At 43.7% G+C, this 19,925-nt stretch overlaps 1 protein-coding gene across 1 annotated transcript; it reads right to left on the bottom strand.

The window, feature by feature from the left end:
* Positions 1-17,019: 17,019 nt before the first annotated feature.
* Positions 17,020-17,863, bottom strand: ZCCHC13 (zinc finger CCHC-type containing 13). Its single transcript, XM_055268590.1, has one exon. It carries the CDS (start codon positions 17,776-17,778, stop codon positions 17,266-17,268), a length of 513 nt encoding a protein of 170 aa, XP_055124565.1. The 5' UTR covers positions 17,779-17,863; the 3' UTR covers positions 17,020-17,265.
* Positions 17,864-19,925: the final 2,062 nt, after the last annotated feature.

The raw sequence follows: 19,925 nt of genomic DNA, 5'->3' as shown, positions 1-19,925 counted from the left end.
TTTTGTCATCTCAGCGAGAATTGGGCAACTTCTGGGGCTTGGAGGAGAGCTGAGGCTCCCCTTCTTTAGGCTAGGGGTTCTCAAAGTTTTTTATTTTTGGTTCTCAAGGTTTTGGAGTTGGTACCCCAAAGGCCATGGTTGAGGCTTCAGTGTTTTTTCCAAGCAGAAATTGCATATTGAAACTGGGTGCCCTTTCTCTTCCTGGCTGTGGGGATGCAAAGTGTGGGCTGTTGGGCCTCAGATAATGGCGCAATTTTAATCAATTGTTCTGCAAAAAGTTTGCTTCTCTTCCTTGCTGATGCAGAGGGCCAAAATGTTACCTTCTTCAAACCAATGTCTGTGATTTAGCTTCCATTGACCTTGATAATGAACATAAAGGTCCCTGAGCAAGGCTGCCCCTTTTGTACATCCTTGCTGCTCTTCTCCTATGTATGGGGGTAGGGGGGGATGACACTGGAAGGAAGGGAGAACGACACTGGAAGGAAGGGGGAATGAATGAGAAAATGTCCTGTAGATTCTATATTTAATGTGTTCAGTGACATGCAGAGAAGTTTAAGTGGACTTTTTGAAACCACCTTTGCAAAAATGATGACAGTAAGAGAAATCTGACATAGTTGAGTCCATCCTGCTTCTAACCTCCAGGTAGTCTTTGGTCACTTCTGGGCATAGGCCAAGCTAACTTTGAGAGGAATTTAGTTTATGGTTTAACCTTAAAGCAAGGATGATAATAGCCTTTTCCAAAACTAAGCAGCCTTTGTAAGACTAACGAAAGGTCACAGGTTAGGATTATGAGAGGAGCCTGAATTCTGCTAAGATGTAGGGTATAGTTAGACAATAACCAGCCATTGTTCTGGAGGTCACAAGATTTGTAACTCCTCCAATTATTCCTGTGGATAACATCACTATTGTAGAACCTAAGATTGGTCTTCTGAGATATTTTTCAGACTTTTGCATTCTGACAACCAACAACTGACCCCACCCAGAGGCAGACTCGAGATTCATGACCCAATTGATCCTGTGCACCCCCCTCAACCAGAGGCAGTCTCAGCACATAACCATAGTTTTCCACACCTCTATGATTGCATTCCAAATCAGTCAGTAGCATGCATTCCCTAGTCCCCTGTCCACCAAACTATCCTTGAAAACCCTAATCTCTGAGCCTTTGGGGAGACTGATTTGAGTAATAACTGTCTTCTGCATGGCTGACCTTGTATTAATAAAGCCTCTTTCTCTACTGTAATAACATGATCTCACTGACTTGGTTTTGTCTGTGCAATGGGCAGGAAGAACCCATTGGTTGAGTACGCTTTCAAGGAAATACTAAGGAAATGCCTTATTTTAGCTGCCTGGTCAGTTCCATTGTTCAGGTTTCTGGGTCTTCCTGTTTCAAAGGCTGGTTTGTAAATCCTGAGCTATTGAGGAGCTCTATGTTTTCTCAAAAGAGCAGATGGGGCCAGGTGCGGTGGCTCATGCCTGTAATCTCAGCACTTTCGGAGGCCAAGGCTGGGCAGATCACAAGGTCAGAAGTTCAAGACCGGCCTGGCCAACATAGTGAAACCCCGTCTCTACCAAAAATACAAAAAATTAGCCAGGTATGGTGGTGGGCACCTGTAATCCCAGCTACTCGGGAGGCAGATGCAGGAGAATCGCTTGAACCCGGGAGGTGGAGGTTGCAGTGAGTGGAGATCGTGCCACTGCACTCCAGCCTGGGCATCAGTGTGAGACTCCATCTCACAAAAAAAAAAAAAAAAAAAGAGCAGATGGGCGCTCTGGTCCCCAGTATACCCCCCTCCCCCACTGACTCTTCATCCACCTGGGGGTTTTTGCTCTTGGCTGCTAGCCCAGGCAAGAGGCCAGTGCCCATGGAAAACAGTGGGTCTCCAATCCTTTGGGGGTCAGGGTTCCACCTCCCTTATCTCTCTCCCGGGCCAAGCCCCACCCCTATCAGACTTTGGATGAGGGAGAAGGCACAGGCATGGTAGCACTGGCAACGAATCTGTCTTGCATCAAATTTTAGTCAGGCTCTTCTAAGTCCTCTTCCTGACTACAACTGGACCTTGGCCTCATCCTTGCCAGACCTGCATAGCCCCGATTTGCAATAATCTTTGTTAAGTCAGTTTATTTATTTATTTATTTATTTGAGATAGAGTTTCACTCTTATAGACCAGGCTGGAGTGCAGTGACATGATCTCGGCTCACTGCAACCTCCGCCTCCTGGGTTCAAGTGATTCTCCTGCCTCAGTCTCCCCAGTAGCTGGGACGACAGGTGCATGCCACTACACCCAGCTAATTTTTTTTTTTGAGACGGAGTCTTGCTCTGCTGCCCAGGCTGGAGTGCAGTGGCGTGATCTCGGCTCACTGCAACCTCCACCTGCCAGGTTGAAGCAAGTCTCCTTCCTCAGCCTCCCAAGTAGCTGCGACTACAGGTGCATGCCACCACACCCAGCTAATTTTTGTGGGTTTTTTTTTTTTTTTTTTGAGACAGAGTCTTGCTCTGTTTCCCAGGCTGGAGTGCAATGGCATGATCTCGGCTCATCACAACTTCTGCCTCCCAGGTTCAATCAATTCTCCTGCCTCAGCCTCCTGAGTAACTGGGACTACAGGCGTGTGTCACCGTGCCTGGCTAATTTTTGTATTTTTGGTAGAGACAAGGATTTCACTATGTTGGCCAGGCTGGTCTCAAACTCCTGACCTCGTGATCTGCCTGTCTCGGCTTCTCCAAGTGCTGAGATTACAGGCGTGAGCCACCGCACCTGGCCGTAATTTTTGTATTTTATTAGAGCCGGGGGTTGAGCACGGTGGCTCATGCCTATAACCCCAGCACTTTGGGAGGCTGAGGTGGGCAGATCACAAGGTCAAGAGATCGAGACCATACTGGCTAACATGGTGAAACCGTGTCTCTACTGAAAAAAAAAAATACAAAAATTAACTGGGCATGGTGGCGCGTGCCTGTAGTCCCAGCTACTCAGGAGGCTGAGGCAGGAGAATTGCTTGAGCCTGGGAGGTGAAGGTTGCAGTGAGCCAAGATCGCGCCACTGCACTCCAGGCTGGCGACAGAGCAAGACTCCGTCTCAAAAAAAAAAAAAAAAAAATAGAGATGGGGTTTTACTGTGTTGGCCAGTCTGGTCTGGAACTGCTGACCTCAAGTGATCCACCCGCCTTGGCCTCCCAAAGTGCTGGGATTACAGGTGTGAGCCACTGTGTCTGGCAACGTCAGTTTAAAAAGAATCCCCTCATTCTTAATATCTGATCACCCTAGTCTGCTCTCAGAAAGAATCCTGTTTGGTGAATCTAGCAAGAATCCTCCCTTATGCTTGATGTGTCTTAGTAATTTTCCATCCATCAATTGCACCCACTGGCTGCACCTGCCAGTACTCTGCTCCTTGAATAGAAATTCCCAGTCCCTCAGAATTCAGTATTCAGCTCCTCCTCACTATTCAGAATTGAGCCCAGTTCCATATTGAGGTTTTCCTCTCTTGCAATAGTTTCTTCTTTCTTTTCTTTCTTTTTTTTTTTTTTTTTTTTGAGACGAACTCTTGTTCTTTTCCCCCAGGCTGGAGTGCAATGGCGCGATCTCGGCTCACTGCAACCTCCGCCTCCTGGGTTCAAGCGATTCTCCTGCCTCAGCCTCTCGAGTAGCTGGGATTACAGGCGCCTGCTACCATGCCTGGCTAATTTTTGTATTTTAGTAGAGATGGGGTTTCACCATGTTGGCCAGGCTGGTCTTGAACTCCTGACCTCAGGTGATCTGCCCGCCTCCGCCTCCCAAAGTGCTGGGATTAGAGGCGTGTGCCACCGCGCCTGGCTCCCCTCCCCTCCCCTCCCCTCCCTTCCCCTCTCCTCTCCTTTCCTCTCCTTTCCTTTCCTTCTTGACCGAGTTTTGCTCTTGTTGCCCAGGCTAGAGTGCAATGGCACGATCTTGGCTCACTGCAACCTCTGCCTCCCGGGTTCAGGCGATTCTCCTGCCTCAGCCTCCTGAGTAGCTGAGATTACAGGCATGTGCCACCATGCTCAGCTAATTTTGTATTTTTAGTAGAGATAGGATTTCTCCATGTTGTTCAGGCTGATCTCGAACTCCCGACCTCAGATGATCCGCCTACCTCGGCCTCCCAAAGTGCTGGGATTACAGACATGAGCCACCGTGCGTGGCCCTTCTTCTTCTTCTTCTTTTTTTTTTTTTTTCTTGAGATAGAGTTTCATTCTGTCACCAAGGCTGGAGTGCAGTGGCTTGATCTTAGTTCGCTGCAATCTTCACCTCCCAGGTTCAAGCAATTATCATGCCTCAGCCACCTGAGTAGCTGGGATTACAAGCATGTGCCACCACACCTGGCTAATTTTTGTACTTTTAGTAGAGATAGAGTTTTGCCATGTTGGCCTGGCTGGTCTCGACCCCTGGGCCTCAACTGATCTGCCCACCTTGGCCTCCCAAAGTGCTGGGATTAGAGGTGTGAGCCACCACACCCCACCATCTCTTGCAATAGTTTCTGAATAAAATCTTTTTTTACTGATGTCATCCAAAAAGCCATCAGGATGGCTAAATAGTAGAAAGGAGAGCTTTATTAGCAATACTGGTCTGCAAGCTGGGAAGAGAAAGTCTCTAGCATAGAGAGAGACCAAAGGCACTCTCTCTTCAAAGAAGGGAAGGACGGATTTGGTCTTATACCTCACAGGGCTGGTATCTCACATATTCAGTAGGTTTTGCGGGGAAAGCTATACTATTTATGAGGGGAGCCAAGCACATGCAGCCTGGCTAAACATGTATGTAACATACCTCCTATGTTCACTTTGGGATGAGGTTTTGGCATTAAAATGAGGTAGAATTTGGCTTTTTATGTTAAAATTTAAATTATAGGACACAAGACAGTTTGTGCCCATCCTCTATAAAGTGGCTGAAACTGGCAAAGTTCTTCAAAAGCTTGTCAGAAAAGAATGTTTTTAAGGCTGGTCCTCTGTCCAATTAGAGTTATAGTGGTCTGAGTTGTTAATTAGTGTTATCATAATTTTCCTGATAATTTCTATTGTTAAGTAAGAGTGTGGTTTTTCTTGTAGGAATTTAGAAATTTGCCTTGCCAGCCAGGCCCTGAACCCTGGACCCATAGGTAACTTTGTTTCCTTAACCTTAGGGTCTGTCTTAGTTGAAAAAGAGGAGTTTATTTTGGTCTCTCAGAGCACACTGGCTTAACTAGTGTGTGGCTCTGGTTCTGGTTTGACAGTTTCTTGGTGCTGTGACTGGTACCTAAATGGAAACCACACTGTCAGACTCTTGGACATGACAAGCAGGTCTCCCAGCAAGCACTACTACTTTGTCTCCAGTCAGCTTGCTCATTTGGGCATCTTGTTTTGTTTTTTTTTTTTTTTTTTTTTTGAGACGGAGTCTCGCTCTGTCACCCAGGCTGGAGTGCAGTGGTGCGATCTCGGCTCACTGCAAGCTCCGCCTCCCAGGTCCACGCCATTCTCCCGCCTCAGCCTCTCCGAGTAGCTGGGACTACAGGCGCCCGCCACCACGCCCGGCTAATTTTTTTTGTGTTTTTAGTAGAGACGGGGTTTCACCGTGGTCTCGATCTCCTGACCTCGTGATCCGCCCGCCTCGGCCTCCCAAAGTGCTGGGATTACAAGTGTGAGCCACCGCTCCCGGCCTGGGCATCTTGTTTTTAGTCCAACTCCAAAATCTAGTGCTTTGGATAAATGTCAGTTTAAGCTTGTTGGGCTAGATTTTGATTCTTAAGATTCTGCATATACTCTAGAAGCTGGATTAGAGTTCCAGGTAAATAGACACTGGGTTAGAGTCCTGGGGTTCTCTGTAAGAGTTTAGTCTCTCTAAGAAACAGGCTGGATTAGAATCCCAGTTTTCTCTGTTCATAAATGTAAGGGTACCATTAGTCAAGGACATGAGCACTTCTTAATCAACTGAAATCCCCTCCCCCACCCCTTTTTTTTGAGACAGGATCTCACTCTGTGGCCCAGGCTGGAGTGCTGTGGCATGATCATAGCTCACTGTAACCTTTGCCTCCTGGGCTCAAGTGATCCTCCCGCCTCAGCCTCTGGAGTAGTTGGGACTACAGGCGCATGCCACCACACCCAGATAATTTTTGTATTTTTTGTAGAGACAGGGTATGACCATGTTGCACAGGCTGGTCCCCAACTCCTGGGCTTAAGTGGTCTTGAGCTCACCTTGGCCTCCCAAAGTGCTGGGATTACAGGTATGAGTCACTGTGCCTGGCTGAAATCCTCTCCTCTGAAACTCCTGCTGACTACATGCTTTGCCACTATAGCATTGTTTACTTTCTTACTGGGAAAACTTTACTAAAACTCTCTTGACCTACATGGCCCCTCTGGAGCTCCTGGAATATCCCCGAGTTTGTCTATCTAAGAAGAGCCCTAGAACAAAAAGGAACGAAAATCTTGAAAACACAATTGTCGGCCGGGCACGGTGGCTCACGCCTATAATCCCAGCACTTTGGGAGGTCGAGGAGGATGGATCACCTGAGGTCGGGAGTTTGAGACCAGCCTGACCAACATAGAGAAAACCCATCTCTACTAAAAATACAAAATTAGCCAGGTGTGGTGGCACATGCCCATAATCCCAGCTACTTGGGAGGCTGAGGCTGGAGAATCTCTTGAACCTGGGAGGCAGAGGTTGCCATGAGCCGAGATTGTGCCATTGCACTCCAGCCTGGGCAACAAGAGAGAAATTCCATCTCAAAAAAAAAAAAAAAAAAAGAACACAATTGTCCACTTGTTTCACCTGGTATGAAGAAGTTGAAAAATGGCCAAATAATTCATACCTCACTCAAACTATTCAAGCTCTTAATGACTTCAGAAAAGTTTTTCTGGTCCAGTAAGCCCCTAGAGTCCTTAACAGCATCCCCATATTCCCCTCTTAGCTCACCTTTGTACCCTTCTCTCCCAGAATGTCCTCTACCAGTTGCACCCCCAGCCGATCAACCTTATAGCTGTATGGTTCACAAGGCCTCCACCTCCTGCAGATGAAGCCAAGTGTATGGCTGGTACCTGATCCCAAGTGAGTCCAACAGAAGAGATAACATTTAAACCTAGGTATTGGTCTGAATTACATACCATCAACAAAGACTTTTCTGACCCCCAAAAGAAAAGGTAAATGTGTGTTGAACAATTTAGAACTGTCCTAGGGGTATACTCTCTGGGTTCCCCAATTTATATCAAGTTATCCACCTATTGGTTGGTCCTTTGGTTTAAAAAAGCCAAATGGACCACCATTCCAGAAGACTTTCAAGGATCTCAGACTACCCCCAATTCTCATCAGAAAATGAAAGAAGTAAAAGAAAAATTATTAGGAGAGGATCCATCTCTCAGATCTATCACAGAGACTAGATTTGTCATGTATTCAAAATTGTAAACAACAAAAGGATGAAACTGTAGCTAATTATCAACCTCGATTGTTGCCATCGAGACAACATGAAAAGAGCATTTGGGCCTGAAATTGGCTTGCCAAACAGCCTCTGCTCTGGCCACAAACTTTGAAAATAATCTCAGACTGGAATTCCATGACATTTTCCAGAAAACTTGTATTAGCTGACAAAATCCAAACATGTCTGAACTCCAGACATTAGCCCAGCATTATGAAAAGAGTATTTTTTAAAAATTGGAAAATGCAGAATGCAAGCTTATAGCATTGACATTAAAATAGTTAGAAAAACCTGAAAAATTTAATCTATGGCAAACTCCAAAATCACAGGTTCCCATTCATTGGGACACCCACCAAAATTGTAAGGAAGAAGGACATGGTGTCCAGGTTTTCCTGGACCTCAAGAGGAAGGATAAAAACCTGAGCCCCCTTCCTTAGGGGGCCTTCTGGTTACCTCATCAGAAAATTGTTCACTGTCCTCCAATGCTCTCAACTGCCATTAAATTCACAAGGGAAAATTACCCTACAAGTTGAAGGGCACCACCAAAGTTTTCACTGATACCAAGGCAACGCCTTATACCTTTAGCACCACTTCATTTTTTGCCCTCCTTCCTTGGACTCACCCAACTACCAGTGGTGGGTTTTGATAATTTGCCTCACAATTTGCTGCTTTCTCAACCTTTTAACATTTCTATGAGACCCATCAAAACTCAACACAACTTCCTTCTCATTTCTACTACCCCAGTAAAACTCTTAGGAAAGGATCTTCTTATAAATTGGGGTTTTAAAATTTATTGTACCCCTGAAGGACTTCTACAGGTCCCTGACTCCTCTCCTTCATGATTATGCCTCCTAACTTTTTTTCTGATATGAGTTACTTTGCCCCCTTCAACCTAGAACTTATTTAACTAAAGATTTAAATAAAGTATTAGACAGAATTCCTTCATTAGAGGCAAAAAAAACTCCACCAAGATTGGGTGCATATGGGATGCAGAGCTCCTTAAGGTAGAAATAAATTCTTATGTGCTCCTCCCCAAGATTCCCAAATACCATTTAAAACAAGAAGAACATGAGTGACCCTGCTCAATAATCCAAAGTTTATTTGATTAAAAAAACTTATTGTTGCAACTTCTAATCCATGCAATACAACCATCTTGGCCATTAAAAAACAAAATGGAGCCAGGTTTACATCTGTAGTCCCAGTTACTTGGGACCCTAAAGCGAAAGGATTGAATGAGCCCAGGAGTTTGAGGCTGCAGTGCACTATGATCATGCCTGTGAATAGCCATCATACTTCAGCCTGGGAAATACAGCGAGACTCTGTTTCTAAAAAGAAAAAAAAAAAGGGAAATGATATTGGTTAGTCTAAGATCTGAGATCTATCAATAAAATTGTCAAACATAGATTTCCTTTGGTGCCTGATCCTAACACTATCCTCTTTGCTACCTTTTCTAACACCCAATATTTCATAGACATCAATTTATGTTTTGCCTTTTTGCAGTATTCCCCTTCATAAGAAATCTCAATACATGCTTGCCTTCACCTGCGAAAACCCACAATATACCTAGACCATTATGCCCCCAAAATTTACTGAGACCCCTACCTCTTTCTTGCATACATTAAATGTCCAGTTGAGGGACTTAAAATTCCTAGGAGACACCACTTTAGTCCAATATGTAGATGACCTCCTCCTATGTTCTGACATTTATGACAACTCCCTTTTGGACACTGAATACCATCTTAATGCCTCAGAAAGGGCCACAAGGTGGCTAGAGCTAAAACTCAATGATGATCATTGTGTGTGTGATACCTGGGTCATGATTTCTCAGCCATGGGCAAAACTGTCTCTGAGCCTCTACTATTTAACATTTTACTTTCCCTGAAACAAAATGACAACCAAGAGGAAATGGTAGGGTGTGGACACCTAATTTCTCCATGATTGCCTCATTCCTCTATGCTATGACTAGGGAGTCTCCCCAGACCCAGTAGTCTGGGATTCCCTATCCAATGATGCTTTTGAGATCCTTAAAGGCTCTCTGCTTTCACCTTCTACCCTTGGACTTCCCAAGTACTCAGACTTTTTCCTTTTTTGTGCATGAATGAGAGAGTCATGCCCTTGGAGTATGATTCCAGAAGCATAATGATCACCACTCAGTTGGGCATATTTGTATGTGTTTACTTCTTTTTTTATTCTGTGACATTGATCTCCATGCCTATATCTCTACCATATCATTCTATCTTGTTTATTATAACTATATATTTTAAAATAAAGTAGACTGATTCTTCCCATTTTATCCTTGTTTTTCAAAATTGCTTCAGCTATTCTAGTTCCTTTGCCTTTCTCTATAAATTTTAGAATAATCTATACCTACAAAAAATCTTGCTGGGATTGTAACAGAAATTCCATCAAATCTGTGTATCAATTTGAGAATAGATATATTTCATTTGTTGAGCCAGTCCATGAACATGATTGTTTCTCCATGTATTTAGATCTTTGATTTCCTTCATCAGTATTTTTTACTTTTCAGCATACAATTACTGTACATGTTTCATTAATTTACACTTAGTTATTTCATTTTTGAGTGACTATTAACTGGTATCATATTTTAATTTTAGCATCCATGTATTCATTAGTAATATATAGAAATACAATTGATTTTTGTATGTTTTCCTTGTTTGTTGCAGCCCTGCTATAATCATCAGTTCTAGGAGATTTTTTTGTGTGTGTTTTTTCCCAGTAATTACTTGGGATTTTCTATGTAGACAATCATGTCATCTGCAAATAGGAACAGTTTTGGTCTTTCCTCTCTGATACATATGCCTTTTATTTTCTGTTACTGCCTTATTACACTAACTTGAACTTCCGTCACTATGTTGAAAAACATTGTGAGTGTAAAATCCTACATCCTTGCCTTTTTTCTTTTTTTCTTTTTTCTTTCTTTCTTTTTTTTTTTTTTTTGAGACAGAGTCTTGCTCTGTCATCCAGACTGGAGTGCAATGGCGCAATCTCAGCTCACTGCAACCTCTGCATCCGGGGTTCAAGCGATTCTCCTGCCTCAGCCTCCTGAGCAGCTGGGATTACAGGCATGTGCCACCACGCCAGGCTAATTTTGTATTTTTAGTAGAGACGAGGTTTCTCCATGTTGGTCAGGCTGGTCTCGAACTCCCAACCTCAGGTGATCCACCCACCTTGGCCTTCCAAAGTGCTAGGATTACAGGCATGAGCCACCACGCCTGGCCATCCTTGCCTTTTTTCTAATCTCCAGTGAAAGGCATTCTGTCTTTCACCATTAGGTATAATGTTAACTTCAGGTTTTTTGTAGATGTTATTTACTGCATAGAGGAAGTTCCTTTTTATTTTATTTTTCTGAGTTTTTATCATGAATCAAAGTTGGATTTTGTCAACAGCTTTTTCTGCATCAATTCATACAACTATATGATTTTCCTCTTTAGCATATTAACTTGGTGGCTTACATGTATTGATTTTTGAATATTCATGAGGGTATAAGTCTGGGCTCCCCACTAGGCCTTTGCTGGTGGTGAGACCATAATATATATATATATTTTTTTTGAGACAGAGTCTTGCTCTGTCACCCAGAGCTGGAATGCAGTGGCGTCATCTCGGCTCACTGCAACCTCCGCCTCCCAGGTTCAAGCAATTCTCCTGCCTCAGGCTCCTGAGTAGCTGGGATTACAGGTGCGTGCCACCACACCCAGCTAATATTTGTAATTTTAGTAGATACGGGGTTTCACCATGTTGGTCAGGCTGGCCTCGAACTCCTGACCTCGTGATTCACCCACCTTGGCCTCCCAAAGTGCTGGGATTACAGGCATGAGCTGCTGTGCCCGGCCAAGACCATAATTTTTTTTCACGATGTTTGCCTGAAGGAGAGCAGTTATTGTCTAAAAGTTTTCTATCTTTCTAGGCTGTGTTTTTTCTGGCCCTTTGGCTGATAAGAGCAAGCTTTTCTTGGGGCTTTTTATGTCTGTGCCTATTGAAGTTTCTGGGATGCTGGCTTCTTCTGCTTCAAGTCTGGATATATGATGTTAAACAAAAAACCAAGGAACTCACTACCGTGTAGTTCCTTGGTTCAGAGGTCCCTAGCCTGTCTGACTTCCTCCCACCACCTTTCAGTTTTCCTTTTTTTTTTTTTTTTTTTTCTGACGGAGTCTCGTTCTGTCGCCCAGACTGGAGTGCAGCGGCACGATCTCGGCTCACTGTAACCTCTGCCTCCCGGGTTCGCGCGATTCTCCTGCCTCAACCTCCCTCCCAAGTAGCTGGGATTACACATGCACACCACCATGCCCGGCTAATTTTTTTTTGTATTTTTAGTAGAGACGGGGTTTCACTATGTTGGCCAGACTGGTCTCGAACTCCTGACCTCGTGATCCACCCGCCTCAGCCTCCCAAAGTGCTGGGATTACAGACGTGAGCCACCGTTCCCAGCCCAGTTTTCTTATGTGTATTTTACATACAGTGTTCAGAGGTATTTGTTTGCATTTAGCCAGAAGAATAGTACATGTATTTCATCTTCTTGGAAGCAGAAACCCTGTTAGCCCTATCTCATTTTTTAACAGATATTTTGTTTGTAAATCAGGAAGATGCTTCAATTTTATAAAATGCTTTTTTAGTCTCTATTGATGTGTCTTCCTGTTTGTATCTATTAATATGGGGCTTATATAAGCAGTTTTACCTAAAACTTGTGTGGTGGATGTTATATAGTTGTCTACCCATGTCCCAAGGCATACAGCATGGGTTATGGACTCAAGTACAGAATACTGGCTGTGACTTTTGCAAGACTACAGGGAGTAGTGCACCTGAAAGTTTTCCACAGGAATGTGTGTTTTTTGCTTCCTGATCTTTGCTTTTGTTCCAGAGAGACTAAAAATAAGTTGTTTTTTTTTTTTTTTTTTGAGATGGAGTTTCGCTCTTGTTGCCCAGGCTTGAGTGCAATGGTGCAATCTTGGCTCATTGCAACCTCTGCCTCCCGGATTCAAGCAGCTCTCCTGCCTCAGCCTCCTGAGTAGCTGGGATTGCATGCGCCACCACGCCCGGCTAATTTTGTATTTTTAGTAGAGACGGGGTTTCTCCATGTTGGTAGGGCTGGTCTCCAACTCTTGACCTCAGGTGATCCACCTGCCTCGGCCTCCCAAAGTGCTGGGATTACAGGCGTGAGCCACTGCGCTCGGCCAAAAATAAGTATTTTTATGAGAAATGTTCCAATTTTTAAATGTCGACATGTAATTCACAAATATTGTTAAACAATCTGTGGGTCAAACTAAACACGTTTGTTAACCTGATTCAGTAAGAGGGCTACCATTTCATATTTTCTGACATAAGGATATTGATGAGCCAAAATAAGGTTTTCCTTCCCCTGAGACTAGAAAAGATTTCCTAGAGACAGGAAATGTAGAGGGCTTAAAAGGCTGAGTGTATCCTTAATAAAAGGACACAGACTCTTCCTCCTGCAACTGTGGGCCAAACTCCTGAGGGCATGGGAAATGAAACTCCAGATTTGGAGGAATTCAAACACAGCTTTGTTCCTCCTTTCCTAAATAGAGTCCAGCACAGTGATGAGACCCAATAATTTTTGTTTGCTAAGTGTGATGTAGGAGTTACAAGTTGTGCCTTGGCAGATTGGACTGAGATGGCCCCACTTAGGGGCTGAGAGTCACAAAGAATGACAGAATTAATCTCTAGGAGCCCAAGAGGGTCACAGAAGTGGAAAGGAACTCAGCGGAATGGAAGGGATCTTTTAGCTGGGAATGAAAGATTACACTTATGGTGGTTCATAAAAGAGTGTGGCTTCAATGAGATACTATCTCACACTAGTCAGAATGGCTATTATTAAAAAGTTAAAAAATAACTGATGTTGGTGAGGATGTGGAGATAAGGGAATGCTTATACACTGTTGGTGGGCAAGTAAATTAGTTCAAACTCTATTGAAAACAGTATGGAGATTTCTCAAAGAACTAAAAATAGAACTACCATTCAGCCCAGCAATCCCACTACTGGGTATCTACCCAAAGGAAAAGTACTCATTCTATGAAAAAGACACCTGCACTCATATGATTATCACAGCACTATTCACAATAGCAAAGTCATGGAATCAACCTAACTTCCCTTCAACAGTGGACTGGTCAAAGAAAATGTGTTACAAGGCTGGGCCCGGTGGCTCATGCCTGTAATCCCAGCACTTTGGGAGGCCGAGGCAGGCAGATCACGAGGTCAGGAGTTCGAGACCATCCTGGCTAACACAGTGAAACTCCGTCTCTACTAAAAATACAAAAATTAGCCAGGCATGGTGGCGGGCATGCCCGTAGTCCCAGTTACTCAGGAGGCTGAGGCAGAAGAATGGCATGAACCTGGGAGGCAGAGCTTGCAGTGAGCCGAGATCGTGCCACTGCACTCCAGCCTGGGTGACAGAGTGAGACTCCGTCTCTTAAAAAAAAAATGTGTTACATATACACCATGGAATACTACACAGCCATATTAAAATAACAAAATCACGTCCTTTGCAGCAACATGGATGCAGCTGGAGGCCATTATCCTAAGTGAATTAATACAGAAATGGAAAACCAAATACTGCATTTTCTCACTTATAAATGGGAACTAAACAATGGACATAAAGACGAAACAGTAGACACTGGGGACTACAAACAGGGGGAGGGTGGGAAGGGAAGTGTTGAAAAACTACCTATTGTGTACTATGTTCACTATTTGGGTGATGGGTTGAATAGAAACCCAAACCCCGGCATTATGCATTATATCCATGTAACAAACCTGCACATATACCCCCTGAATCTAATTTTTTTTTTTTTTTTTTTTTTTGAGACGGAGTCTCGCTCTGTCACCCAGGCTGGAGTGCAGTGGCGCGATCTCGGCTCACTGCAAGCTCCGCCTCCCGGGTTCACGCCATTCTCCTGCCTCAGCCTCTCCGAGTAGCTGGGACTACAGGCGCCCGCCACCACGCCCGGCTAATTTTTTGTATTTTTTAGTAGAGACGGGGTTTCACCGTGGTCTCGATCTCCTGACCTCGTGATCCGCCCGCCTCGGCCTCCCAAAGTGCTGGGATTACAAGCGTGAGCCACCGCTCCCGGCCTAATTTTTTTTTTTTTAAAAGAAACACTATTATGAAAATGAAAAGGCAAGCCACAGGCTGAGAGAATGCATATAAAAAACTTAGGTCTAACAAAAGACTTATGTAGAAAACGAAAAGAACTCTTAGAACTTGACGATAAGATAACTTAATGAAAAATGGGCAAAATATGTAAACAGACACTATACAAAGACATGTAAAGAGAGCAAACAAATCTACAAAAAGATTTGAAAAAATAATATGGCCAGGCACAGTGGCTTATGCCTGTAATCCCAGCAATCTGGGAGGCTGAGGCTGATGGATCAATTGAGCTCAGGAGTTCAAGAGCAGCCTGAGCAACATAGTGAGACCCTGCTTCTACAAAAAAAAATACAAAAATTAGCTGAGTGTGGTGGTGCTCACTTGTAGTCCCAGCTACTCAGCAGGTTGAGGTGGAAGGATTGTTTGAGCCCAGGAGGTTGAGGCTGCAGTGAGCCCAGATTGCACCATTGCACTCCAGCCTGGGCGACAGGGTGAGACTCTGTCTCAAAAATAAATAAATAAATAATGTGGCTTCAGTTACAAATAAGTTACATTTTTTAACCCTTTGAGTTTATGTGTCAAAAACTGTACCCCTGTACTAGCCTTTCTGCTATAAATTATATCATATCCTAGGTTTGACATTATTATTTTGTAAACCAGTTTCCATTACAACTTCAATTTTCTCTTGATGCAACAGTTACCTCTCCCACCCTCAGTTTTATTTAGAGTTTAAAAGTGCTTTTTCTGTTTTATGAAAGTTTGGTTGTTTTTCAAATCTGAATTTAAAAAATGGATTCCAGCATATGAAACTCAATATTGTTATATCTGAGAAAACACATTTTGAGCTTGGCATGGTGGCTCATGCCTGTAATCCCAGCACTTTGGGAGGCTGAGGCAGGCGGATCCCCTGACATCAGGAGTTCGAGACCAGCCTGGCCAACATGGTGAAACCCCGTCCCTACTAAAAATACAAAAATTAGCTGGGCATGGTGGTACATGCCTGTAATTCCAGCTACCCAGGAGGCTGAGGCAGGAGAATTGCTTGAACCCAGGAGGCGGAGGTTGCAGTGAGCCAAGATCGCGCCACTGTACTCTGGCCTGGGCAACAGAGTGAGACTGTCTCAAAAAAAAAAAAAAGAAAAGAAAATATATTTTCAGAAACTCCTAAATACAAATATGATTTTCATTTCTGTGAAGAGTGTTTTTCAAATTACTGAATCCCCAAACTCTGCTTAATCTTAATGTTTATACTTGTTTTCTTATATACTTATATATTTAAAAAATATATAAGTCCAGGCTGGGTGCAGTGGCTCACACCTGTAATCCCAGCACTTTGGGAGGCCAAGGCAGGCAGATCACTTGAGGCCAAGAGTTAGAGACCAGCCTGGCCAATATGGCAAAACCCCATCTCTACTAAAAATAGAAAAATTAGCTAAGTGTGGTGGCAGGCACCTGTAATCCCAGCTACTCAGGAGGCTGAGGCAGGAGAATCACCTCAGCGATAGAGATTGCAGTGAGCTGAGATCATGGTAGAGATTGCAGTGAGCCGAGATTGTGCCACTGAAGTCTATCCTGGGCAACAGAGTGAGACTCCGTCTCAAACGAACTATATATGTATATATACGTCCAAACTTTGCCATCAATATCTATATGTCCATGATTTGCTGTTAAGGTTTTTTGTTTTGTGTTTTTAAAGACAAGGTATCTATCACTCTGTCTCCCAGGCTGTAGTGCAATGGTGTGATCATAGCTCACTGCAGCCTTGATCTCTTGCGCTCAAGCAATCATCCCACCTAAGCTTCTGGAGTAGCTGGGACTACAGGCATGCGCCACCACACCCGGCTAATTTTGTATTTTTTGTAGAGAAAAGCTCACTGTGTTGCCCAGGCTGGTCTCAAACTCCTGGGCTCAAGTGATCCTCCTGGTCTGGCCTCCCAAAGTGCTGGGATTAGAGGTGTAAGCCACTGCGCCCGGCCTGTTAAGATTTTTTGTTTCTGTTTTTTTGATTGCTCTCTCTCTCAAGCAGCTCATATACATTATACATTTTGTTTCTGGTTTATTTTCATTAAACTACACACTCTACACAGGGCCAGACAGAGATGTCTCGTTCAATGTTGTTTAAAAGCTAATGAGGCCAGATAATTCAAAGCCATCAATATGATAAAATTAAAGTTACTTCGGCAAGGTCATGGATTTTCAGAATCAGCTTTATTTGCCCTGTGGATCTCTGAGGAAATATAACCTCCTCAGGGTGCCCTTGTGTATCTAAAACAGAACCACATTCTTTCCCTCTTTCCCCCACATACACATTCTCTTTTTATCCTTTTACCTCCTGTTCTTTCTCTCTATGGCAATTTACCTTCATCTAACACACTATTTTTCTTGTTAATAGATTCTAGGCCTGTGTTTCTAAACTTGTTCTAATTTGTTCACCAATATAGATCCAGCTCTTCCAATAGTGCCTCTTAATTAAGTGTGTTAAATCAAAATACAACAAAAGAACCCCAAAAGTGATTGGTGCTCAGAATGACTATTTAATAACTAGATTTGCCCGTGGGGCAGAAGCAACACATTAATTGTGGGGCATCTACCAATGATTAACTTTTCTGAGTTTTTTTTTTTTTCCTAGCTCTTTCCTCCTTTAACATGGTAATTAAAGCTCACTTGCCTAAGAGTAGCCTCAATCTATAGACCTTTCGGTGAGTAGGTTTCAGAGAAAATAATACAATTATTAATCAGCAAAAGGAGGCGGGGAAAGATTTAAGCGGTAACCTCACTGGGACATTCCTTGGCTAGATGTCCGGATTTGCCGCAGCGGTAGCAGGTGACCTCGCTCGCCTTGCTGCAATTGATGGACACGTGGCCAATCTCGCCGCATCGGTAACACTTGACCTGGGCGCAGTCCTTCTGAATGTGCCCAAGTTTGCCACAAGAGTAGCATTTCTGCTCTTTCTGACGATCACAATCACGAGCCAGATGTCCTAGTCTGCCGCAGGTATAACAGTGTTGGTGTCTCTCTCGTTTAGGTTCCTTACAGTCTTTGGCGATGTGGCCTCTTCTCCCACAGTTGTAGCAGATGTTTCCGAGAAGGACACAGTTCTTAGCATGACGACCGGACTCACCACAGCAGTAACAGGTGTAAGATAGGGTGGTGGAACCACACTGAGAACCTCTGCCATGGCCTCTACCTCCTCGCCCTCCAGCTCCTCCTCTAGGGAATCCCCGAGCCCAATGGCCAGAGTGTCCACAAGCGAAGAAATCCTTACTGCTCATGGCTGCGGTGTGATCTTCCAGTGAGCAGGCCCACCTCCGCCCCGCAGGCCGCGGCGCAACTCCCCTTTGGGCGGCTTAGAAGGAAATAGCTGTTTTCCACTAGAGGTCTCAGTGATGTCATACAAGGTTTGCACACGGCCCCATTCACGTGTCACAAACATTCCTGACGCCCTTCCCGCCCGACTTTCCTCCTACTCAAGAAGCCAAAAGCACAATAATCTGTTAACTGAGTAGTGTCGTTTTCCGTTTTTGTTTGTTTCAACACTTGAATTACTGAGTTTGAATCCCTTCCTATTTAGAAAATTAGATTTGTAGAGGTTTTCATAATTTAAGACTTAGCCGGGGTGCGGTGGCTCACGCCTGTAATCCCAGCTCTTTGGGAAGGCCAAGGCGGGAGGATCACGAGGTCAAGAGATTGAGACCATCCTGGCCAACATGGTGAAACCCCGTCTCTACTAAAAATACAAAAATTAGCCAGGCATGGTGGCCGGTGCCTGTAATCCCAGCTACTCGGGAGGCTGAGGCAGGAGAATTGCTTGAACCAGGGAGTCAGAGGTTGCAGTGAGCCAAGATTGCGCCACTGCACTCCAGCCTGGGAGACAGAGCGAGACTCCATCTCAAGAAAAAAAAAAAGACTTAGGCTTTCTCTGTGGTCTAGTATATGATCAGTTTTTATATATGCTCTATGGACATGGGAAAGAATGTGTGAGATGTATGTAATCCAATAAGCAAAAGAAAGAAATTAGAGTAACTCATTTTTTTGTTTTAAAAAATGAGTGTCCATAAAGATAAGAGATACACAAGATAGAAAAATGCCACAGTGAAAAGATTTATGCATGATTTAGCCCATTTTATTGCAAGAATCTTAGCTTTCAATATAATCACTACCGTTTAAGTTGTAAAACATAACAGGATTGAAGCATTTAGTATAAAGAAAGTGTTGTTACTTGGAAAATAAAAACTACAAAACCAGGCCAGGTGTGGTGGCTCACAGCTGCAATTCCAGCACTTTGGGAGGCCAAGCAGGGAGAATCGCTTGAGCCCAGGAGTTCGAGATCGGCCTGGGCAACATGGCAAAACCCCACCTCTACTGAAAACAAAACCAAAACAAAAAACAAAACCAAGAAAAACATTAGCTGGGAGTGGTGGCTGGTGCCTGTAGTCCCAGCTACTCGGGAAGCAGAGGTGGGAGGATCACCTGAGGGAGGAGGTCGAGGCTGCTGGGAGCCATGATTATGCCACTGCACTCCAGCCTGGGTGACAGAGAAAGACCCTGTCTCAAAAACAAAAACAAAAACAAAAACAAAGCAAAACAAAACAAAACAAAAACCTACAAAATGAGAAACATTTAAAGTATTGGACAGATTTCCTCTCTGTTGCTTTCCAAGTCGTTTGTACCTAATATAAGTTTCACAAGGATTTATGGACATGTTGCACATTCATATAGATATAGAAATAAGTATGGGAGGCCAGGTGTGGTGGCTCACGCCTGTAATCCTAGCACTTTGGAAGGCCGAGGCAGACAGGTCACTTGAGTTCAGGAATTTGAGACCAGCCTGGGCAACATGGCAAAACCCCATCTCTACTAAAAATATAAAAAAATTAGCCGGGCATGGTGGCTTGCGCCTATAGTCCCATCTACTTGAGGGGGCTGAGGTGGGAAGATCCCTTGAACACAGGAGGTTCACAGTGAACCACGATTGTGATTGGGCCACTGCACTCCAGCCTGGCCGACAGAGTGAGATCCTGTTTCAAAAAAAAAAAAAAAACGTATGGGAAATTAACACTGAAACATCAGCAGTAGCTGTTTTGGGTTATATGATTGAATATGATTTTTTTCTCCCCATTTTCCTTCTCTGCATTTTTCAATTTTTGAAATGAGATTAGGTTTTGTACTTTAAAAAATCTACAATACACTTTTTCTTTAATAGTTTTATGTTTTGCATGTGAATTTTTTTCAGACATCCAGCACAAATGTTTTGGTAAAACACAGAATTAAGAGTAGTGAATGTAGCAATTGGCTTTTATTTTCAACATGACTTAATTGGAATGTGCAAATGCCTCCGTAAATGCAACCACAAAAAAACATCTTTTCGAAAATTAAAGTTGAGAGCCATGTAGCACATGTAGTTGCCACGTAAAGTGTA

Source organism: Symphalangus syndactylus, chromosome X (assembly GCF_028878055.3).
Source record: "Symphalangus syndactylus isolate Jambi chromosome X, NHGRI_mSymSyn1-v2.1_pri, whole genome shotgun sequence".
Taxonomy (NCBI): Eukaryota; Metazoa; Chordata; class Mammalia; order Primates; family Hylobatidae; genus Symphalangus; species Symphalangus syndactylus.
This window is presented reverse-complemented; position numbering and strand designations above follow the sequence as displayed.